Genomic DNA, 24,894 nt, shown 5'->3' on the forward strand with positions numbered 1-24,894 from the left:
TAAAAATGATGCTTAAACAAAACATTTATTTAATCTAAACACATTTTCTAATATTACAAATCGTTAATTACTTGCTGACAATAATCAATAAATCAGTAAAGGAGGGCAGATGTGGTGTTTTTAGCTGATGTGTATAATGTGTAACCCACATCGGGATGAAGGAATGAAGGGAGGTGTATGTCAGGAGAGCTTCTGTGGCTTTTGTTGGTCTCACTGATCTTTGTCCCTCTGCCAGATTCAACATCAGCTCTCTCTAGAGCTGTGCCCGCTGTCTAAACACTGCGCAGAGTCATCTGGAGAAAGCCTGTGAAATTCAACAAGCCCAGAGGAATATGCGAGCGCTTTATAGTCATCCTGACTGGTTATTTTTGCATCGCCCAGCCTTCCTGTCACACACACTTTAGATAAGAGTGCTGAGAACGGACGCCTCAATCTCAGCTGTCACGCTAAACTCTTCAAAACAGAGGACGTATTGTGAAATGTTTCTTCAGAGCAAATTACTTTCTAGTTTTTTTCCTAAGCAGTATAAAATATCACAGTTGATGATGATGTTTAATTCAGGCATTTTAAGCATGCACATGTTTAATAATAAATGTTTCTTAAGCAGCAAATCAACATGTCAAAATGATTTCTGAAGGATCATGTGACACTGAAGACTGGAGTAATGATGCTGAAAATTCAGCTGTGCATCACAGAAATAAATTACATTTTAAAATATATTCAGATAGAAAACAGTTATTTGAAACTATAATAATATTTCACAATATTACTGTTTTTATTGTATTTTTTGATCAAATAAATGCAACTTTATTGTCAAAAACATAACATACCCTTCAACAACAACAAAAAATTTGTCTTCAATTACAAATTCTTAAATAATGTTATATTTTCTTGAGAAACAACCTAAGATATTAAGTCTTGCTTTCTGAAATATATATATATATATATGCCAGTAAGAGGAAAACTAGGCTTTTTTTTACCCCACTGAAAGATTTTTTTTTTATTGTTTTGTGCATAAACTCACTTAATTTAGATTTTTTCCCCCCAGAAAACAAGACCTAATATTTTAAGTAATTTTCCTTTTCAAATAAATGTATCTTGATTTAACAAATTTTTAGATGTTTGTACTGAAAAAGACAGAAATCATGTTTTGCAGCACAGTTTTAGCAGTCTTAGAGTGTTCATGTAAGTGTAAGTGCTCTGTAAACTCAATCTTTTGCTCTTCACCGTTAAAGATGAAGCGTGTCAACGGAACTGCGATAATGAAAAAGACATCCTGTATCCAGATTCTCCAATAAACAAAGCAATGTTTCACATTCAAACATAGATTTTGTGTGTATTTCAACATACAAAAAAAAGGTAACATTTTTTAGGCCTGTCTGAATTCAGAGAGTAGCCTCGTACAGAACAGCCCAACTTTGACTGATGTAACAAATTCATTCTTTATACTAAATAAATACAAAATGCGGGTCAACAGTATAATATATACCCCACGCTTACAGTCTTTTGAGCACTTGATATCATTCCGTTGAGAATCCCGTTTAGGTAGGGAAACAGATGGAGCAGCATTCCAAACAGATCTCAAGACAGTCTGAAGACTGGCAACAGTCCTCCAGTATCCCACAGTCTAGCAGGGCAGAGCAGGTGTCCTCAGTGCAGCACGCCAGACCGCCGGTGGCCGCTTCCCCGCAGCAGCAGAGAGCGTCACACTCCAGACCGCAGGCCAGACACTGAGCCACGGCCGAACACCACGACTGCATCTCACAGAACAGACAGGCTAGTATGCAGTGTGCACAGCAGTCTGAAACAACCACAAACACAGTGTTTATGACAGTATTTGAAACAATTTGTGCCCTTATGACATGTAATGATACAATTAATGAACCTGGAGCACAAAACCAGTCTTATGTTGCTGGGGTGTATTTGTAGCAATAGCCAAAAATACATTGTATGGGTCAAAATGATCGATTTTTCTTTTATGCCAAAAATCGTTAGGATATTAAGATCATGCTCCATGAAGATATTTTGTAAATTTCCTACCATAAATATATCAAAACTTAATTTTTGATTAGTAATATGCATTGCTAAGAGCTTCAATTGGACACTTTAAAGGTGATTTTCTCAATATTTAGATTTTTTTGCACCCTCAGATTCCAGATTTTCAAATAGTTGAATCTCGGTTAAATATAAAATATAAAAGCCTATCTATTCAGCTTTCAAATTATGTATAAATCTTGACCTATGACTGGTTTTGTGATCCATGGTCACGTATTATTTGCAAGATTTAAACCCTGACTTACAAGTAATGCAAAGGATTTTAAAATGCTTTTGAAAGAAGACTCTTCTGCTCCCCAAGGGTGCATTTATTTGATAAAAAATGCAGTAAAATCAGTTATATTATGAAATATTATTACAATTTCAAATAACTTTTCTCTATTTGAATATGTTTTAAAATTTAATTTATTTCTGTGATCAAAGCTGAATTTTCAGCATCATTACTCCAGTCTTCAGTGTCACATGATCTTTCAGAAATCATTCTAATATGCTGATTTGCTGCTCAAGAAACATTTCTTAATCATTATTAATGTTGAAAACAGTTGTGCTACTTAATATTTTTGTGGAAACAGTGATACCGTTTTTCATGATTCTTAATTAGACAAAAACAGCATTTATTTGAAATAAAATTATTTTTGTAACATTAAAAATGTCTTTACTGTCACTTTTGATCAATTTAATGTGAGAAACATTTACTTTTTAAGCACAAAAGCTTGTGTAGCACAGGCTCTGGGATGCGCGTTCACGGGTTCATTTTGAACGAATCTTTAATTTGACTCGGGAAGAACGAGTCGTCTCAGGGAGTGATTCGTTCAGTCGCGCATGCGCAACATCCTATTAGGTTCTGCACTGGAATTAGTTCACCTGTTTCAAGTCTTCGGCTTTTTCGAGTCATTCATTCATCTTATGGGGCGTCACGTGACACTGATTTGCTAAAATGAACGAAATTACACAAAAAAAGATTCGTTCATTTTGTTGAACGAGACTCAAAGGTCCAAGTTGGTAAAATGATCCAAACTTCCCATCACTACTACGAATCACGTGTAAGTTCATCGTCTGTGTACTGAGTATGGAGAAAAACTCCATCTTATTTTCTCCTACAACTTCAGAATCGTCCGACATCGTTGTAGCTTTTTGTTTGACTTACTTGCACTTTCTTAGTCTTTGTGAGTTCGCTTTGTAAACAGTCTGTAGATCCGCCTACATTCGTTGTGACCTTTCGATGAGATTCAATAGTACATTGTGAACGCGCATCCCAGAGCCTGTGCTACACCAGCTTTTGTGCTTAAAAAGTATACACATTTTTATTTTTAGAAAAAAATGACTAATCGTTTCGAGACTAAACGTTTCTAGATAAGACTCTTCTTCCTCAGCTGGGATCGTTCAGAGCCTTTGAAGCTGCATTTAAACTACATTTTGGAAGTTCAAACTCACCAATGAAGTCCATTATATGGAGAAAAATCCTGAAATGTTTTCCTCAAAAACCATAATTTCTTTACAACTGAAGACAGAAAGACATGAACATCTTGGATGACAAGGGGGTGACTACATTATTTGTGAATTGTTGTTCTGGAAGTGGACTTCTCCTTTAAAAGTATAAAATAATAGCTTTATTTTAGAATACAATAAAAATTTTTTTATTACAATTACAATATCCACTGTGTTATCTCGTTCTGAAATGTTTTACACACAGAAAAATATTGGTTAAAAATTTAACCTTTTGGGGTACCATAGTTTGTCACTGCAGTACCTTTAAAAGGACATCTTTGTACCATGTTTACCTCTTATAGGCACATATTAGTACCTTAGAGTAGTAATACATACTTTTAAGGTACTAATATGTACTGTAACTATTAGGGGTTAAAAAAAAAAAAAGGTACAAATATGTCTTTTTAAGGGTCCTGCTCCAGCGACAAGGTACAATTTTAAACCCTTATTTTTCTGTGTGTATGCATTTTCTGAGAAAATACTAATTTTGTATTAATCTCTGCACTTTATTATTTTTTCTTTTTTTGTGATAGTTTTAACTTGTTTTTTTAATAATATTACATTATTATTTTTATCACAGTATTCAAACTTAAGTCTCTACTGGCCTTTATTAGCATTTAGTTATGTTTACACTTATATTACATTTTATTAAAACTCACAGCAATTCTCTGTTTTCTACATTCAAAAACATTGACTATAAATAATGTGGTAAATAAGGTCATTTTTATTAGTCATTTTTCTTTTAAGCACACAAAACATGGTGATAACACCAGAATGTGCTTATTTTATTTATTTAAATCATGTGAATTCCTTCACAACATGTCAAAAACTCACGATATTATCAAAACATCAAGCCCTGTGGGTATTTAAAGTCACTGATATCTAATGCAGAAGGATGTTTATCGGCTAATGTGAGTTAGTCATCAAACAGAGATGTTTGACCTAATGGAAAGAATTATCAAGCGCTGACGCGAAGAGCCCATTAAACACACGAAGATAAAACCACAGGCCCGTCCTAGTGTTGCTGAAAGATAAGACCAGACCCTGTATTTACGAACAGTCCTGTGGGTGGAGGCCTCTTTTCAAACAAGCCCCACGTGCTCTAAAAATACATAAAAATATTGACACTAAATGGCTGATAGTTTCACTATGGGTTGAAACAATAGATATATAGTTTTCTTACCGTCTCCAGCTACTCTCTGTATCTGCGAGGCATCGCCTTTGAAGCTCTGCTGGCTCTTGGAGGTGGAGGTGGAGGGTGTGTGTTTTTTGTGAGGGTGTTTGTGTCCGTTGCACTTTGCATGTCCGTTGCATTTCTGTTGTGCTGCCGGGCGAGGAGCCGATCCTCCTAACGAAGAAGCTGGAGGTGTACGGATGATAGCTGAGCCGTTGACCGGTGGAGAGGAGCCATTGGGAATACTGGGCTTCACTGAAATGTGTAAAATTCAGACAATAACGCATTACAGTTCATAAAATATATATTCATACAAATACATACGGTATAATGCAGTTGCAATCACTTTGTACACTGTATGGGTCAAAATTATTGTTTTTTATGCCAAAAATTATTAGGATTTTTAAGTGATCATGTTCCATGAAGATATTTTGTAAATTTCCTAACGTAAATATATCAATTTTTGGTTAGTAATATGCATTGCTAAGAACTTGATTTGGACACTTCAAAGGCGATTTTCTCAATTTTTAGATTTTTTGCACCCTCAGATTTCAGATCTTGGCCAAATATTGTCCTATCCTAACAAACCATACGTCAATGGAAGAAAACTGACCCTTACAACTGGTTTTGTGGTCCAGGGTCACATTTTGTAGAATTATGTGATGCATAAAAATGTAAATACCGTTGCCTTTCTCTATTTTGCGTGAAATTGTAGGTATGTGGTCAGGAAGCAGTAAAGCATCATCATTGGTTGTGACACCGTCTGTCAGGGACTCGTTGCTTCCGCTGTCAGCAATCTCAGCTGAGACAGGACCTGTCAGTCACAAACAATTGTGAACAGCAATTCACATATAATGTACTCACCCCCTTGTCATCCAAGATGTTCATGTCTTTCTGTCTTCAGTCGTAAAGAAATTATGGTTTTTGAGGAAAACATTTCAGGATTTTTCTTCATATAATGGACTTCATTGGTGCCCTGAATTTAAACTTCCAAAATGTAGTTTAAATGCAGCTTCAAAGGCTCTAAACGATCCCAGCCGAGGAAGAAGGGTCTTATCTAGCGAAACGATCGCTCAGTTTTTTCAAAAAATAAAAATTTGTTTACTAAGTACAAAAGCTGGTGTAGCACAGGCTCTGGGATGCGCATCCACGATGCTACGAATTAGTGATGGGTCGTTCTTGAACGATTCTTTCATTTTGAACGAATCTTTAATGTGACTCAGCAAGAACGAGTCGTCTCGGGGAGTGATTCGTTCAGTCGCACATGCGCAACATCCTATTAGGTTCTGTACTGGAATGAGTTCACCTGTTTCAAGTCTTCGGGTTTTTGGAGTGGTTCGTTCATCTTATGGGGCGTCACGTGATGAACGAACGACTCAAACCCGAAAACTTGTCAGATGAGAGGTGAGGTGAGCTAATCATAGACTAAAGACCCAGGTAAACAATGAATGAATCTTTTCTGTTTCTTATAGCATTATAGTTTTGTCTTGTTTGTAGTGTGATCAACGTTTGTGTAAGCAGTAGATGTGTTAGGGAAGTAACATGTAACATTTTAATTATATTTTGTTAAAATGAACAAAATGACTCAAAAAGATTCGTTCATTTTGCTGAACGAGACTCAAAGGTCCGAGTCGGTAAAATGATACAAACTTAACATCACTACTATGAATCACGTGTAAGTTGATCGTCTGTGTACTGAGTATGGAGAAAAACTCCATCTTATTTTCTTGAGAGGAGGACATCGTTGTACCTTTTTGTTTGTAAACAGTGTTTGACTTGCACTTTCTTAGTCTTTACACGTTTGCTTTGTAAACACTGAGTCTGTAGTTCCACGTGACCTTTTGACGTGATTCAATAGGACGTAGTGTCATGAACGTGCATCCCAGAACCTGTGCTACACCAGCTTTTGTAATTAAAAAGTACACAAATTTTTATTTTCCAAAAAAAGATGAGTGATGGTTTCGCTAGATAAGACCCTTCTTCCTCGGCTGGGATCGTTTAGAGCCTTTGAAGCTGCATTTAAAATACATTTTGGAAGTTCAAAATCGGGCACCAATGAAGTCCATTATACGCAGAAAAATCCTGAAATGTTTTCCTCAGAAACCATAATTTCTTCACGACTGAAGACCCCAAAATTAAAATTTGCTTAAATGTACTTACTCTAAGGCCATCCAAGATGTAAATTGGTTTGTTTCTTCATCAGAACAGATCTGGAGATTTGGAGAAGTCCTCTGCAGTGAATGGGTGCCGTCAGAGTCCAAACAGCTGATAAAAACATCACAATAATCCATAAGTTATCCACACCACTCCAGTCCATCAGTTACCATCTTGTGTAATCGAAAGAGGTTAATCATTAAGAGGATTAGATGAGACGACTTTTTGATTGGAGAAAGCAATATTATGGACAGACTTTAACTGATGGACTGGAGTGGTGTGGATTACTTATGGATTATAGTGATGTTTTTATCAGCTGTTTGGACTCTCATTCTGACGGCACCCATTCGCTGCAGTGGATCCGTTGGTGAGACAGTGATGGAATGAGACATTTCTACAAATCTGATAAAGAAACAAACTCATTTACATTTCGGATGGCCTGAAGCACCTTTTTTAGCTCATTTTATTTTCTGGGTAAAAAAAATGTTTCAGACACCAGATATAATCCAGATATAATTAATCTTAAAAGTTACACATGTTCAAAAATTCGCTTCGTAAACATCCCTCTCACCTATGACGTCAGGTTTGCCGGTGGCCTGTGGTTGTGTCGTGTGGACATGATTCTCCAGGGGCCCGACCCTGTCCGGTGCGCCGCCCTGCCCTGCGTCCTGCTGTTGGACATCCATGGCTTCTGTCTCCATTTGAGACGCTTGTCTCTAACTCTGAGAAAACATCCAGAACAGAAGCATCTAGCATAGATGGACGGTCTGGAGTCAGTCTGGGTGTTTGTGGGGAAGGGGAACGTTAATGGAAACCTCTAATATGATGATTTTATCCCCTAAGACAGCTCGAGAAACATTTCAAAATGTGACTTGAGTGCATGAAAGACATCTGCTGCTCTGAAATGAGCTGAAGTGATTTGGGAAGGTGACTAATCTGAACATCCTGCTGAGTCAGACAAATGACAATATCATCAAAGCCCAAAGTAAACGTGCAGGAGACATAATAAACATTTTGATGGTTGTTTGCTGTTTTAAAAATCTGCCTGCTTTTGCGTACAAAGCATTTATTGTAGCAGATCTCTTTAGTTTAACGCTTGTCCTCGTCTGACCCAGAGCCGAACTATGTTTAAACTACCACTGCTACTATTTTTTAATATTATTTCATACTTAATAGCACGTGTTTATAAATTAATCTATTTTATATGTACGTATTTGTCTTAAGTATAATAAAAGAACATCTGCTGTCTTGCAGATCACTTTAAAACATTGACTATTACTCGATTTTATTAACTTTTGTAAATGTTGCTTAAAATAATAAAACGTGAACTGATAACACACATGATTCATGTATATTTTAGATGTTAGACGTGACATAATTTACACTGTTTTACTTATTCCAAATAAAGAACTGAACAGAAGCAATGGCTAATAATAATTAGTTGTAGGCTGTAGCACAACAAACTGTCTTAAATGCAAAAATATTCATTTTATGTGGTGTAGATAGATAAAAAGATCAGACTTTGAATTTAAAATATTAAAAATTCAAAATATTTTTAGTTTAAATTAACCACGCGTTATTTTAAAAATGAATAAGTTTGTATATATATTTGCACTTGAAAGAAGTAAACAGAAGTAGACTTCAAGATGACGTGACTTTTCATTTATCATTGTCCAGAATGAAGCGAAATGACCAAAGCAGATGCAGATACAAGGTTGAAATGAAGTTTTACCTTAACTCGAATAACTCCAGTCTTGTACCGAGGACGTTTTAATTCACTTTAATTCAGAATGAATGCGCGCAGTTCGTCCGTGAACGCGAGCTGCATCTGCTCCGACGAGCGCGTGTGGAGATCTCGAGCGTGTGCGCGTGCACGACATCCTTCCTGCACTGCAGGGAATCGACAGCTTTACTAACTATTTATTTCATTTAGATGTGGTTTATATCACATGATTTTCCTGCCACCCAAAAAAAAAAAAAAAAAAAAAAAAAAAAAAATCCATACTAATCCATATCTCTCTGAATTCTCTGTGAATTATCAGCAATTAATTAATTCATAATGGTGTGATACTCTATAATACAAGTTTTTATATACTACTTCTAATAGTGAAAATCTAACTATACGTTTTAACAATTAAATCCCTTAAAACGTTAAATGAATCAAAATTGACATTTTGTTTGTTAAAAAATTAAAGATTTATTTTAGTGCTGTCAAACGATTAATCGCGATTAATCAGCTCAAAATAAAAGTTTTTGTTTACATAATATATGTGTGTATACTGTGTATATTTATTATGTTAAATACACACACTTACAGTATATATTTTGAAAACATTTATATATTTATATTCATATAATTAATATTATATATAAATATTTTAATAAATAAAATTAATAAAATATTTTTCTTAAATATACACATGCATGTGTGAATTTACATATGCATAATAAATATACACAGTACACACATATATTATGTAAACAAACACTTTTATTTCGTATGCGATTAATCGCATGACAGCGCTTATTTATTTATTTATTTATTTATTTATTTATTTATAAAGAAAAACAAAAAGGAAATGTTTGGTCTCCGTTTGCAGCTAGCAAAGTTTATTTTATATCATTAAGATACTATTATAGTTTTTTAAATAATATATTTTATTAATATTTTCCTTTTTATTTTAGATTTAGTTATAGTTTTAGCAATTTAGTAATTTTTAACAGGTCTGTATGGTTTGTAATCAAGTTTTATTTCCGTTTTAATTGTTTTAGTATCAGGTTAAACTAATTGAAACTGAAAACGTTGTCTTCGGAACTAGCATAGCTAAATTTTAATATATATTTTATTGTATTTTATTTAACATTTATTTATTTTGTTTATAAGACAAAAAGGACATTTTTGGTCTCTGTTTGCAACTAGCAAAGTTTATTTTATATCATTAAGATACTATTATAGTTTTTTAATAATATATTTTATTAATATTGTCTTCTTGTCTTTTAGATTTAGTTATAGTAACTTAGTACCTTTTTAACATGTCTATGTTTTTTTTTCTTTTTATCAAGTTTTATTTCCATTTTAATTGTTCTAGTATCAAGTTAAACTAACTGAAACTGAAAATGTTGCCTTTAGAACTAGCATAGCTAAATTTTTAATATATATTTTATTGTATTTAACATTTATTTATTTTGTTTATAAGACAAAGAGGAAATGTTTGGTCTCTGTTTGCAGCTAGCAAAGTTTATTTTATATCATTAAGATACTATTATAGTTTTTTAATAATATATTTTATTAATATTTTCCTTTTTATTTTAGATTTAGTTACAGTTTTAGCAATTTAGTAATTTTTAAACAGGTCTGTATGGTTTAAAATAAAATTTTATTTCCGTTTTAATTGTTTTAGTATCAGGTTAAACTAATTAAAACTGATAATGTTTATTTTATATCATTAAGGTACTATTATAATTTTTTAATAATATCTTATTAATATTTTCCTTTTTATTTTAGATTTATAGTTTTAGTAATTTAGTAACTTTTTAACATGTCTATGCTTTTTTATATATTGTTTTAGTATCAAGTTAAACTAATTTAAATTCAATTTTAAATTTAAACTCAATTTTAATATATATTTTATTTAACATTTATTTATTTCAAGTAACGAATATGTTTTTATGATTTTAAAAACATTAACCGTGGATGTCTGTTGTCTGTCGGTGCGCGTCGCTTACACACGCGTCCAGTAGGTGGCAGCGGATCATTCCGTCATCTAAACCGTAGAAGAAGAAGAAGAAGCAGTGGAAGCGGAAGTAAATGTTGTTGTTCGGTGTTCCGCTGTGTAAACAAAAGAAGTGAAATATAAAATCAATGCGCTGCACATCTGTTTAGTTCACCTTGGTTATGACAGTCTGTTAGTTTCTGTGTTTCACATGTTTTGAAGGACTGTGGTCGCGCTCCTTCCTTTTGAACACTAACCGGACAAATCTGTGATGGTGAGTGAAAAATACTTCTCGATTCTGGTTGTTTTGTCATTGTAACAACAACTGGGCGGTGCTTGATATAGTTTACCACAGCTGTTATATTTTGACAGAGACAATGTAATGTTTTATTATCCAAATGCCCATGACTGCTCAGAATATCTGTTACACAAATGCCATCGTTCAAATGAAGGTTTGCCATCACAAAGTATCATAGGAGACATGGAATGTAGCATATAGCAGCATGTTAAAGTGTGTGTGACGTTCTGCAAAATATGAACTGCACAGAAAACAGTAATAGAAGTTGGCAGTTTTGTTTTAAAGTTATACTGAAGTATGTTAATGTTTATTGACTCTGTGAACGATATGTTGCATCTCAGCAATTATTCCTAAATTGACAATTTTATCCATAGCAGTTTCATGACACTTATTACAGAGAAACTTAGTCTGGACCGGAGTGAGTCTGGGTTATTATAATTAACTAAAACTAAAACCATAAAAGCATTTACATTTTTTTTACATTTCTTTTATTCCAGCTAGCTGCCAAGGTAAATTTTACATTTTTATTTAGTTGAACTTGATGTATTAAAATAACTAAACTGAAATAAAAAATAATAAATAACTATATATATATATATATATATATATATATATATATATATATATATATATATATAATATTAGTAGTAGTATTATTATTTATTTATTTATTTATGTATTTATGTATTTTTAAATGACAAAGACACAATAAAATGACTAAAACTTTAACAAAAAAAAAAAAAAATCAAAATTGAGAATCTAAAAATATAAACTAATTTAAAAATAAAAATATAAACTAATATCATTTAATGGTACTTTGGTATAGTATACCACAGTACTAAATGAAGGTCCAAATGCCCATGACAGCTCAGAATAGCTGTTACATACATTTCTTTTATTCCACCCAGCTGCCAAGGTAAATTTTACATTTTTATTTAGTTGAACTTGATGTATTAAAATAACTAAACTGAAATAAAAATAAATAAATAACTATATATATACAGAGGTTGGACAATGAAACTGAAACACTGGCCAATATAGTGTTGGAGGTTTCATGGCTATATTTATGCAGCCTGGTGGCCAGTCTTTACTGATCGCACATTCCACCAATAAGAGCAGAGTGTGAAGGTTGACTTTGTGCACCCAATAGCTCAAACATTGTACCCTGAAGGTGGTGCCGTGTATTAGGATGATAATGCACCAATACACACAGCAAGACTGGTGACAAGAGTGATTTGATGAACATGAAAGTAAAGTTAAACATCTCCCATGGCCTGCACAGTCACCAGATCTGAATATTATTGAGCCACTTTGGGGTGTTTTGGAGGAGCGAGTCAGGAAATGTTTTCATACACCAACATCACATAGTGACCTGGCCACTGTTCTGCGAAAGGAATGGCTCAAAATCCTTCTGGCTACTGTGCAGGACTTGTATTTGTCATTCCCAAGATGAAATAATGCTGTATTGGCTGCAAAAGGAGGCCAAACGGCATACTAATTGTGGTCTAAACCCAGGTGTTTCAGTTTCACTGTCCAACCCCTGTATATATTTATTATTATTATTATTATTATTTATTTATTTATTTATAAATCACAAAGACACAATAAAATGACTAAAACTTTAACAAAAAAACAAAAATTAAATTAAAATTGAGAATCTACAATTATAAACTAATTTAAAAATAAAAATATAAACTAATATAATTTAATGGTGCATTGATATAGTATACCACAGTACTAAATGAAGGTGTCTGAAAGAATATGTAGTATATAGCAGCATGTTAAAGTGTGTGTGACGTTCTGCAAAATATGAACTGCACAGAAAACAGTAATAGAAGTTGGCAGTTTTGTTTTAAAGTTATTCTGAAGTATGTTAATGTTTATTGACTCTGTGAACGATATGTTGCATCTCAGCAATTATTCCTAAATTGATAATTCTATCTATAGCAGTTTCATGACACTTAGTACAGAGAAAATTAGTCTGCACCAGAGTGAGTCTAGGTTATTATAATTAAGTAAAACTAAAACCATAAAAGCATTTTTTACTTGAAATAAAATAAACAATAACTAAAATATAAAGTATTAAGAAAAAAACGTACATTTCTTTTATTCCAGCTAGCTGCCAAGGTAAATTTTACATTTTTATTTAGTTGAACTTGATGTACTAAAATAACTAAAACTGAAATAAAAATAAATAAACTACTATTTGTCATTTAACAAACACACAATAAAATGACTAAAACTTTAACAAAAATTAAAAATAAATAAATAAATAAATTAATTAATTAAATTGAGAATCTAAAAATATAAACTAATTTAAAACTAAAAACATAAACTAATATAATTTAATGATGCGTTGATGTAGTATACCACAGTACTAAATGAAGGTGTCTGGAAGAAAAAGCCATGGTTCATTTAAAAAATATGGTGCGTTTTTGTTAAGAACTTGAAAAAGCCATATCAAGCTGTTATATTTAGACCGAGAGAATGTAATGTTTTATTATTCAAATGCCCATGACCGCTCAGAATAGCTGTTACGTACATTTCTTTTATTCCAGCTAGCTGCCGAGGTAAATTTTACATTTTTATTTAGTTGAACTTGATGTACTAAAATAACTAAAACTGAAATAAAAATTAATAAATAACTATATAGATATATATTTAAAAACCAAAAGAAAAAGACACAATAAAATGACTAAAACTTTAACAAAAAAAAAAATAATAATAATAATTAAAATTAAAATTGAGAATCTAAAAATATAAACTAATTTAAAAATAAAAATATAAACTAATATCATTTAATGGTACTTTGATAAAGTATACCACAGTACTAAATGAAGGTGTCTGGAAGAATATTTAAAAATATGGTGCGTTTTTGTTAAGAACATGAAAAAGCCATATCAAGCTGTTATATTTAGACTGAAAGAATGTAATGTTTTATTATCCAAATGACCATGACAGCTCAGAATATCTGTTACACAAATGCCATCGTTCAAATGAAGGTTTGCCATCATAAAGTATCATAGGAGACATAAAATCTAGCATATAGCAGCATATGAAAGTGTGTGTGACGTTCTGCAAAATATGAACTGCACAGAAAACAGTAATGGAAGTTGCCAGTTTTGTTTTAAAGTTATACTGACGTATAAGAGTAAAGTTGTTGATATGTAGATGTCTGGACTGAGGATGTTACAGAACATACAGAAAATGCAAAACTGGATCCACGTTCTGGTTCTTCCCTGATTCTACAGGACAGCGAAGTGTCAGACTTGGAGCAGCCTCCCAGACCGGGGATGAGTCTGAACCGGAGCAATGCACCTGTTTATTGCGTTTGTCGCAAACCAGACATCAACTGCTTTATGATGTAAGATGTGTTTCTTTTTAAGGATGCTTTTTCTTCGTCAAACCAAATATGTTAAATACATGTTTTAAAGTATTTTCATGTACACAGTGGTTGTGACAACTGCAGTGAGTGGTTTCATGGGGATTGCATTAATATATCAGAGAAGACGGCCAAAACCATCCGTGTTTGGTACTGTGAAAAGTGTCGAAGTAAGGAAGTTTGACGTATTTATTTTATTTCATAGAAATATTTTTCTTCGTTTTGTAAAAAAAAAAAAAATACAAAATCATTATATTTGACTTATTTCATGTGTAAATTATTGATATTTTATTATATCATTATTTATTTTTTAATCAAAACTATATGATGTAGGTAAAAATGATTCCTTGGAGATCAAATTCCGCCCCAAGAAAAGCCGAGAGAAAGATGTGGAGACGGACGGGACTGATAACCAGCACGACACGCCGGATTTCAAGTCGGATGGACGCCGTGGGTCACGGGTGAGAAATACTAAAATTCATAAAGCTGCTGTCTTATCTTTGCGAAGACCGTGAGTGAAAAAATACAAAAAGTGTTTGTTGACCTTTGGACTGGCTGTGGGGAATTTTTGGGTTTTGTCCTCAGATTAAGCGCTCGGCTCGCATGTGTGGAGAATGTGAAGCCTGCATGCGCACGGAGGACTGTGGACTGTGCGACTTTTGTAAAGACATGAAGAAGTTCGGCGGCCCGAATAAGATCAGGCAGAAGTGTCGGCTGAGACAGTGTGAAGTGCGCGCTAGGGTGAGTTTCACATCCCAGTCATATTACCAATGATGATCATATGGCTTTATGGTGTATTTTAAAGTATGACAATGTTTATTGACTTTGTTAACGATATGTGGCATCTTATTATTCCTAAATTGACAATTTTATCTAATCTATAGTAGTTTCAGTACACTTATTACAGAGGAAATTAGTCTGCACCAGAGTGAGTCTGGGTTATTATAATTAACCAAAACTAAAACCATAAACGCATTTTTTGGTACTTGAAAATAAAATAAGCAATAACTGAAATATAAAGTATTAAGAAAAAACGTACATTTCTTTTATTCCAGCTAGCTGCCAAGGTAAACTTTACATTTTTATTTAGTTGAACTTGATGTACTAAAATAACTAAAACTGAAATAAAAATTAATAAATAACTATGTAGATACATTATTTTAAAAAATGACTAAAACTTAAAAAAAAAATTAAATTGAAAATCTAAAAATATAAACTAATTAAAAAATAAAAATATAAACTAATATAATTTACTGAAAACTATAATGTTTCTCAATGATACTAAAATAACACTGGAAGTAACCTGAGATTAAGGATCATCCCTTCTTTAACCACTATGCACTTTTTATTTTTCAGAAAATGTTGCGAGTGAAGGATGAGGAGTACTCCATGTCTAAGGGCAGAGACTATCAAGACGGCCCGATGTCTGAAGACTACAGTGAGAATGAGATGGAGCTGTATCAGCAGTACTGTGCCGGGAAATATGGAGAACACAGCACGGTACCTGCTTCCCCTCACACTCACATCACAGCTATAAAAAAAAATACCTTTTTAAAGGAAGTTAGCCCACTTGAATATCTTGGCAACACTTCTGGACAGATATTTCCAGCAATGCAAGAAGAGCTCCTATGTTCTTAAATGGGAAACAATAAAAATATACTGTTCTTTTGAAAATCTATCAAATCACCATTAAAAAGGTGAGGCAAAAGTTGTTTTTTTCAGGTTGCTGCATGTGCAATAAGTACATTTCTTCATAATGTCTGTAGGATGTGATTGACGATATTTCTCTTGGCAAAAATGGTTGTGCCTAAACTTTTTGTGTTTGTTTTTTGTAACCAGGGCTGGAACAGTGATGACGATGACGGTTCATTTGCCGATTCAGGTATGAGAAAGAGAGCTGTTAAAGTCAAGCACGTGAAAAGAAGAGAAAAGCGTTCTGAAAAAAAGGTAAAGACCTTTTAAAAAGGTAAAGAAAAAAAAAGGTAAAAATATGTGACACTGGACCATAAAACCAGTTGTAAGAGTCCATTTTGATATGAAAGCTAAACAAATAAGTTTTCTATTGATGTATGGTTTGTTAGAAAAGGACAATATTTGGCTGAGATACAACAAAAAAAATCTAAATATTGAGAAAATCGCCTTTAAAGTTGTCCAAATGAAGGTCTTAGCAATGCATATTACTAATGAAAATCAAAGTTTTGATATATTTACGGTAGGAAATTGACAAAATATCCTCATGGAACATGATCACTTAAATATCCTAATGATTTTTGGCATAAAAGAAAAATCTGCGTCGACTGCGGCTACTTACGACTGGTTTTCAGGGTCATGTGTATAAAATACCTGAACATTTAGACAAATATAATAAAAAATGTATTTAAAAAACTTTGCATGTGTGATTTTTGCTGAGTATCATATTTATTAATCAGGCTTTTGTGGGTCGTATGATGTAGGAGAATATGGAGCTCATACTCGAGCGGGAAAAAACATTTTATTCAGAGTGAAAATAAACAGAATATATGCAGTTGTAGATATTCATATGGCCAAAAAGTAAGATGAAATTCTTAAAGCTTGTATACAATAAACATTATAATCAGTCATATTTTGACAGTACATAAGATTACTTACATTGAGTGCATATAAATGTCAGTTGCCACTTTATATTCCTTAATAATATGTCTTAGTAAGATGATATTTAAATTATTTTTTATGATCTAAGCTCTGTAGTTTTAATTGTGAGGGGCAAAACATACAATGCTATGCAATACAATGGTGATTGAGAGATGAACAAATAAACATTCCTCAAAAGCCTGAAGTGTTATATTTGATACTCGCATTCAAGCATGATTTATCCAGAAAAATGATGTATGGATACTGTAAGTAAAGTTGTGTTGCTTTAATCCAGTAAGTAATAACCTTAAAATATTACTAACAATGTGCGTCTTTCATAGGTTTACTTTATTAAATCAGTAAAACTTTCACAGCAAAAAAGAATTGAAACACAACCTGAAAATGGATGTTTTTATAATGATACTAAAAGGGCTTTTACTTGCTAGAAAAAGCTTGAACTATCAATCAGATGGCAGAAAGCATGTAGAACAAACTACAACATCATTTAGAGGCCTCAGACGTTCGACTTTATATCATTCCTTAGCCATTTTTGGTTTGAAGTAGATCGTGCTTAAAATGGAACATAATTATGACTTTGTTTTCACTCATAAGAAAGAGGAGAATAAATCTCGGAAACACAAGCCCAAACAGAAGCACCGCGACCGGGTGAGACACAGCGAGCGGGCAGAGGTTCGGGACAGCGGAGGAGCCAGACAGTGCCTCGGACCCGGATGCGTCGAAGCTGCCCGCGCCAACTCCAAATACTGCTCTGATGACTGCGGCATGAAGCTCGCTGCCAAGTAAACCTGCAGATACTTTACAGTGGCACAGAGGAGTATGTGGGAGATCAGACAGACTCTCATTTCTGTCTTTTTGTCTTGCAGTCGAATCTATGAGATCCTGCCGCAGCGCATCCAGCAGTGGCAGCAGAGCCCGTGCATCGCTGAAGAACAGGGCAAGAAACTTCTCGAGCGAATCCGTCGTGAGCAACAGTCGGCTCGCATGCGACTCACTGACATGGAGAAACGGTTCCACGAGCTGGAGGGCATCATCGCTAAAGCCAAACAGCAGGTCGTGCAGCACGACGAAGAGGTGAGAGCCATCGTAAACGCTGATGTGATAAATTGTTGCATTGTAAACCCTGCAAACACATTACAGTATAATTGTTTAAAGGAGAAGTCCACTTCCGTAACAAAAATTTACCGATAATGTACTCACCCCCTTGTCATTCAGAATGTTCATGTCTTTCTTCAGTCGTAAAACATTTCAGCATTTTTCTCCATATAATGGACTGATATGGTGCCCCGATTTTGAACTTCCAAAATGTAGTTTAAATGCAGCTTCAAACGATCACAGATGCGGTTGTAAACGATCCCAGCTGAGAAATAAGGGTCTTATCTAGCAAAACGATCAGTTATTTTCATTAAAAAAATACAATTTATATGCTTTTTAATGTCAACGCTCGTCTTGTCTTTCTCTGACTGGACTGTTTTTGTTCCGGTTCATGTCAGTTAGTGAATGTGGAAAAACTCCCATCTCTTGTTCTCCCTCAACTTCAAAATCGTCCTATATCACTGTTTTACCTTTTTTGTTAAGGGTGTTTGATCTTCTTTGCATGAACACTGTGTCTGTTCTTCTGCAGCGATGTAGGATGATTTTGAAATGATTTTTGAAGTTGAGGGAGAAAATACGATTGGAGTTTTTCAACAAACCCGAACTGTCTTGAGCCAGAATACACAGAGTTCAGGGAGAGAAAGACAAGACGAGCGTTTGACATTAAAAAGTATTTAAATTGTTTTTTTGTTTTTGTTTTTTTAATGAAAATAACCGATGGTTTCGCTCGATAAGACCCTTCTTCCTCGGCTGGGATCGTTTACAACCGCATTTGGGATCGTTTGAAGCCCATAGTTTTGGAAGTGGACTTCTCCTTTAAGTGTTTCTTTTATAGCACTTTATCTATTTGTGTCAATAGATTTGAATTACAGTCCAAATTTTTTTTAAAAGCCGTTTTCTCAACATGAGTGTTTTCTCCTACACTGAGCCATAAATCTCCACTTCAGTAGCACTTACACACCAAACTTTACATTTTTACTTTTTTCTATATCCTTAAGGTTTTTACAGAGGGATTTGTTCATATATCATTTGCTTGACAACATTTTATCCCCCCAAAAATTGTGAAAATATATTGTTTTCTGTCTATTCCAAGTATTTTCTGAATTATGGAGTGACAAAAATTAGATACCCAAAATTCCCTCTGTAAAAAAAATCTGACTCTAACGTGTTAAAAACTTTTTTGAAACTGACTTCATCCAGTATTTAAATTTTTGTACTAGAAATTAGCACATATTTAATTAAATAATGCATTATTTGTATATTTAGAAAACTTGTAATACAAAAAATGTTTGCAATTATCAGTGTAATCAATCAATCAATCAAGGCGGTAACTATTAATTTTTTTTTTACCCTATTCACCTGCAGTGTTTTGCCTTAATCTTGTTTTAAATTAATAAAATGCAATTAAATAAAGTGTAATTTATTCCTGTGATGCAAAGCTGAATTTTTTTAGCAGCCATTACTCCAGTCTTCAGTATCACATGATCCTTCAAGACACCTTACAGTGTTCTAAACATTGCTTTTCTTTTCCCCGAAGGTCAATGAGGGCGATGACGACACAGATTTGCAAATCTTCTGTGTGTCTTGCAGTCACCCAGTTAACCCCAAGGTGGCGCTGCGTCACATGGAAAGGTGCTACGCCAAGGTGTGTTGTATTTAAAGTGTCTGCTTTTACTAATCGTGATGCACAGACCTTTAAACAGTGCTCATCTGTTTTAGTGTTGTGTTTTTAAAATCACGTGATGTTATGTCTGGTCTTTTCCTTATTACCAGTATGAGAGTCAGACGTCTTTTGGCTCCATGTACCCCACTCGCATAGAAGGGTAAGTAAAAAATTTTTAAACACATATTTATTAATAGAGGGTTTGCATTTACATCACAATTTGATCAGTTATATTGGTGATACTCTGATGTAAACAGCAGCATTGATTGCGTGGTTTGTGTACTACTGAATATGTTGTTTTGCTAGTTTATGCTGTCTAAACCATGGAAAAAAACATGTGGAAGCTGCTAAATCATATAGAGAAGGACTTAGTAAGCAGAAAAGGGCACAATATTTTGACAAACTTAAGTTAATAGGTGGATATGTACGAGGGTATTAATTCAGATATTAGCCTAAAATTTCACCTACCTGACTGGAAATGATGAGAACAAACCTGAAGATTCTTGCCTGGTTCAGTTTGGCCAACCACAAATGCCTTTTGTTCCTCAGACAGTTTTTTGCACTCTTCTCCTTGATTTGTTATAACTTTTGGCAGTCTGTAGTTCTTCAAATGTTTTTCCTGGTCTGACCAATTAAGTACAGCCCAAAACATGACAATAATTGCCCGTTTTCAGCAGCTATAATCAGCAAAAACCTGAACGAGTTTTGTTCAGTTCAGTAGCATTGTTTGCGTTTAGTGCCGCCAGTATGGCGTATGTTGTGAAAACACTCTATATTACATGTATTTAGATGTATTTAGATTTCTTCTGCTCACCAAGGCTGCATTTATTTGATCAAAACTGCAGTAAAAACTAATATTGTGTGATATTGTAACAATAATTAAAATAAGCATTTTCTATCTGAATATATTTTAAAATGTAATTTATTCCTGTGATGCAAACCTGAATTTTCAGCATCATTACTCCAGTCTTCAGTGTCACATGATCCTTCAGAAATTATTCTAATATGCTGATTTGCTTAAAGGAGAAGTCCACCTCCAGAACAAAAATTTACAGATAATGTACTCACCCCCTTGTCATCCAAGATGTTTGTGTCTTTCTTTCTTCAGTCGTTTCATGAGGAAAAACATTCAGGAATGTTCTCCATATAGTGGATTTCTATGGTGCCTGTGAGTTTGAACTTCCAAAATGTAGTTTAAATGCAGCTTCAAAGGCTCTAAACGATCCCAGCCGAGGAAGAAGGGTCTTATCTAGCAAAACGATCGGTCATTTTCAAAACAAATTGACAATGTATATACACTGCCCTCCAAAAGTTTGGAAACGCCCTAGAAAAGTGTGGTTTTGGACAATATTGGCATGAATTCTTTTTAATTTGTGATAATTTTGCACTGATAAGGGACAACACAAACTACGAAAACATATTTTATTACATAAACAGTTTATACATTTTCGATTCATCAAAATATCCAGCATTAGCAGCTATTACAGCTCTGCATAATCTGGGCCTAAATTCATTGATTCTAAACTTAATTGGCAATCAATTGTTGAAGCTATCAAGGTGTGCTGACCCAAAAATCTTTTAAAACCGGGGCCAAGTTAAAACCAGTAACCAGGCATCACAGCTGGCAAAGGGGCTTGTCAGACTTTGACATGTATATATTGACATTATTATGTCATCAAAATGAAAATTATTATTGCTGCTTACTTACTTTACTTTAATGTATTTGCAGCAAAAAATGATAAGGATTTATGCTGATATCGTCCAAAACCACACTTTGCCACGGGTGTTTGCAAATTCTAACAATCTAAATTGTCAATTTGTTTCGAAAATTACCGATCGTTTCGCTAGATAAGACCCTTCATCCTCGGCTGGGATCGTTTAGAGCCATTTGAAGCTTTTGTAAGTGCAAACTTGGGAGCACCATTGAAGTCCACTATATGGAGATAATTCCTGAACTGTTTTCTCAAGAAACATAATTTCTTATCTATTGAAGAAAGAAAGACATGAACATCTTGGATGACAAGGGGGCAAGTTCATTATCTGTAAATTTTTGTTCTGGAAGTGAACGTCTCCTTTAAGAAACATTTCTCATTATCTGTTGAATGGTTGTTATTTTTATGGAATCAGTGATATGTTTTTTTCAGGATTCTTTGATAAATAGGAAGTCCAAAAGAACAATTTTTATTTAAAATAGAAGTTTTTTTTGTAACATTATAAATGTCATTACTGTAACTTTAAGTCTCATATTATTTCTGTTTTCTTACAGTGCTACACGGCTTTTCTGTGATGTTTACAATCCACAAAGCAAAACCTACTGTAAGAGACTGCAAGTTCTCTGTCCAGAACACTCCAGAGACCCCAAGGTTACTTTTACATGTGCATTTAATACATAAACACCCAATCTGCATAGATATTAAAGGAGAAGTCCACTTCCGGAATAACTTACAAATAATTTACTCACCCCCTTGTCATCCAAGATGTTCATGTCTTTCTGTCTTCAGTCGTGAAGAAATTATGGTTTTTAAGGAAAACATTTCAGGATTTTTCATTGGTGCCCCAAATTTGGACTTCCAAAATGTAGTTTAAATGCAGCTTCAAAGGCTTTAAATGATCCCAGCCGAGGAAGAAGAGTCTTATCTAGCCAAACGATCGCTCATTTTTTTCGGGAAAGAAAAGTTTGTATATTTTTTAAGCACAAAAGCTAGTGTAGCACAGGCTCTGGGATGCGCGTCCACGACACTACGCACTATTAAATCACTTCAAAAGGTCACACGGAACTACAGACCCAGTGTTTACAAAGCGAACGCGCAAACACTAAGAAAGTGCAAGTAAGTCAAACACTGTTTACAAACAAAAAGGTACAACGATGTCGGACGATTCTGAAGTTGTAGGAGAAAATAAGATAAGAGTTTTTCGACATACTCAGTACACAGACAATGAACTTGTGGTGATTCGAAGATGTGATGCGTAGTAGTGATTGGAAGTTCGGATCATTTTACCGACTCGGACCTTTGAGTCTCGTTCAGCAAAATGAACGAATCTTTTTGTTAATCTTTTCGAACGAGTCATTTAGTTAATTTTAGCATCAGCATCACGTGACAGCCCCATAAGATGAACGAACGACTTGAAAAACCTGAAGACTTGAAACAGGTGAACTAATTCCAGTACAGAACCTAATAGGATGTTGTGCATGCGCGACTGAACGAATCACTCCCTGAGATGACTCGTTCTTCCTGAGTCACATTAAAGATTCGTTCAAATTGAAAGAATCGTTCAAAACCGACCCATCACTAATTCGTAGCATCGTGGATGCGCATCCCAGAGCCTGTGCTACACCAGCTTTTGTGCTTAAAAAGTATACACATTTTTATTTTTCGAAAACGATGACGGATCGTTTCGCTAGATAAGACCCTTCTTCCTCGGCTGGGATCATTTAGAGTCTTTGAAGCTGCATTTAAACTACATTTTGGAAGTTCAAAATTGGGGCACCATATCAGTCCATTATATGGAGAAAAAGGCTGAAATGTTTTCCTCAAAAACCATAATTTCTTCACGACTGAAGACAGAAAGACATGAACATCTTGGATGACAAGGGGGTGAGTAAATTATTTGCAAATTGTTGTTCTGGAAGTGCAGTTCTCCTTTAAGGACGTTATTTATAATTGTAAATGCATGCAGGTCCCTGCGGATGAAGTCTGTGGGTGTCCATTGGTTCGTGATGTATTTGAACCCACCGGAGAATACTGCAGGGTGTCCAAACGCAAATGCAACAAACACTACTGCTGGGAGAAACTCCGCAGGGCTGAGGTGGACCTGGAACGAGTCAGAGTGGTCAGTGCATTTGCAAAGGAATCATTTATTTGAAGGAAAGACATTAAAAAAGACACATAAGATTGCATTATCCTTTATCAGTCTTACAGTTAATCTTTCATTCACTCACTCACTCCTTCCCATTATCTCTTCTCTTTCCCCAGTGGTACAAGTTGGATGAATTGTTTGAGCAGGAGCGCAATGTCAGGACAGCCATGACGAATCGTGCGGGTCTCATGGCCCTCATGCTGCACCAGACAATCCAACACGACCCAATTACCACAGACCTGAGAACTAACAAGGAGAGATAAGGTTACTGCCATTGGCTTTTATCATCCTTTTATCTTTTTATCCATTCCGTTTGCACATAATGTTCAACCGTGAAGCAACTCTCCTGACAGTCTGAGGTTTTGTCTTTGATCTTGCAGAGAAAACGAACCATTGCTGCTGAAGTCGCCTCACATTCATGAAGAATCTGTGTTTTAGTAGTTGTCTGTTGAAACTGTAATTCACGTACAACACTCATCATGTTTCTGTATTGTATATGCGTTTGTGTAACACTTGGCTTCACTCTTAAAATGGTGCTGTAACAACAACAGTTGTTCTGGTTGAATTTTTTAGATTTTTAATTAATCTTCTAACCATGTATTATGCATTAAAAAAGTAAACTGGAGAAAGATTGAAATAGTACTATGTTGCTGGTGAAATGTCTGTTATTTGTCTGCATTTATTGTGCCTCTGCTCTATTATTTTTTTTGGGATCAATTTTTTATTGGTTTTGCATAGAAAGGGTCATATACAATTGTATATAATTGCTTCTTTACAAAAAAAAAAAAAACAGCTCAATCTGACGCTCTGAACCCCTCCAAACACCCACCCGCCCCCCCACACCTCTGCTCTATTATTTTAACATTTTTAAGACTTCTTACAATACAAAGTTTAGATTCATATACACTACCAATCAAAAGATTTTTTGTTTTTTAAAGAAGCCATTTCTGCTCACCAAGCCTGCATTTATTTGATCCAAAGTACAGCAAAAACATTACAATTTAGAAATATCTGTACTATTTAAAATAACAGTTTTCTATTTAAATGTTATAAAATGTAATTTATTCCTGTGATTTCAAAGCAGTGTTACTCCAGTCACATGACCTTTCAGAAATCATTCTAATATTCTGATTTGCTGGTCAAAAAAACATTTATTATTAAGTTTTAAACCATTTAAAGCATCCTTGCTAAATAAATGTATTAATTTCTATAATTTCTTTCCCCCCAAAAAAGCTTTTGAATAGTATAATGTTCAAAAGGGTGTTTATTTCAGATAAAAAAATGTGCTCAGCTGTTTTCAATATTGAAAATAATAATAAAAATGTTTCTTGAACAGCAACTCAGCATATTAGAATGATTTCTGAAAAATCACCTGACACTTAAGAC

General features: G+C 34.1%; 2 protein-coding genes across 3 annotated transcripts; one reads left to right on the top strand and one right to left on the bottom strand.

Annotated features, from left to right (window-relative positions):
- zgc:113363 (uncharacterized protein LOC791449 homolog) lies at positions 1 to 8,748 on the bottom strand. Of its 2 annotated transcripts, none has more exons than XM_051117040.1 (5): positions 8,604 to 8,748; positions 7,443 to 7,593; positions 5,400 to 5,531; positions 4,727 to 4,972; positions 1 to 1,801 (listed from the first exon to the last, which is right to left on the bottom strand). In XM_051117040.1, exons 2-5 carry the CDS (start codon positions 7,570 to 7,572, stop codon positions 1,542 to 1,544), a joined length of 768 nt encoding a protein of 255 aa, XP_050972997.1. In that variant the 5' UTR covers positions 7,573 to 7,593; positions 8,604 to 8,748; the 3' UTR covers positions 1 to 1,541. The 2 variants fall into 2 exon arrangements, with proteins under 2 accessions (XP_050972997.1, XP_050972998.1); XM_051117041.1 differs by having other exon boundaries at positions 7,443 to 7,649.
- A 1,896-nt stretch (positions 8,749 to 10,644) lies between these two features.
- cxxc1a (CXXC finger protein 1a) lies at positions 10,645 to 24,150 on the top strand. Its single transcript, XM_051117032.1, has 15 exons — positions 10,645 to 10,858; positions 14,134 to 14,246; positions 14,334 to 14,434; positions 14,598 to 14,725; positions 14,850 to 15,005; positions 15,621 to 15,764; positions 16,104 to 16,211; positions 17,487 to 17,674; positions 17,759 to 17,966; positions 19,525 to 19,632; positions 19,761 to 19,810; positions 21,917 to 22,013; positions 23,329 to 23,481; positions 23,625 to 23,772; positions 23,889 to 24,150. The coding sequence occupies exons 1-14, from the start codon at positions 10,856 to 10,858 to the stop codon at positions 23,769 to 23,771; spliced, it is 1,704 nt and encodes a 567-aa protein (XP_050972989.1). The 5' UTR covers positions 10,645 to 10,855; the 3' UTR covers position 23,772; positions 23,889 to 24,150.
- Positions 24,151 to 24,894: the final 744 nt, after the last annotated feature.

The sequence above is a fragment of the Labeo rohita genome, chromosome 8 (genome assembly GCF_022985175.1).
Source record: "Labeo rohita strain BAU-BD-2019 chromosome 8, IGBB_LRoh.1.0, whole genome shotgun sequence".
Lineage (NCBI taxonomy): Eukaryota > Metazoa > Chordata > Actinopteri > Cypriniformes > Cyprinidae > Labeo > Labeo rohita.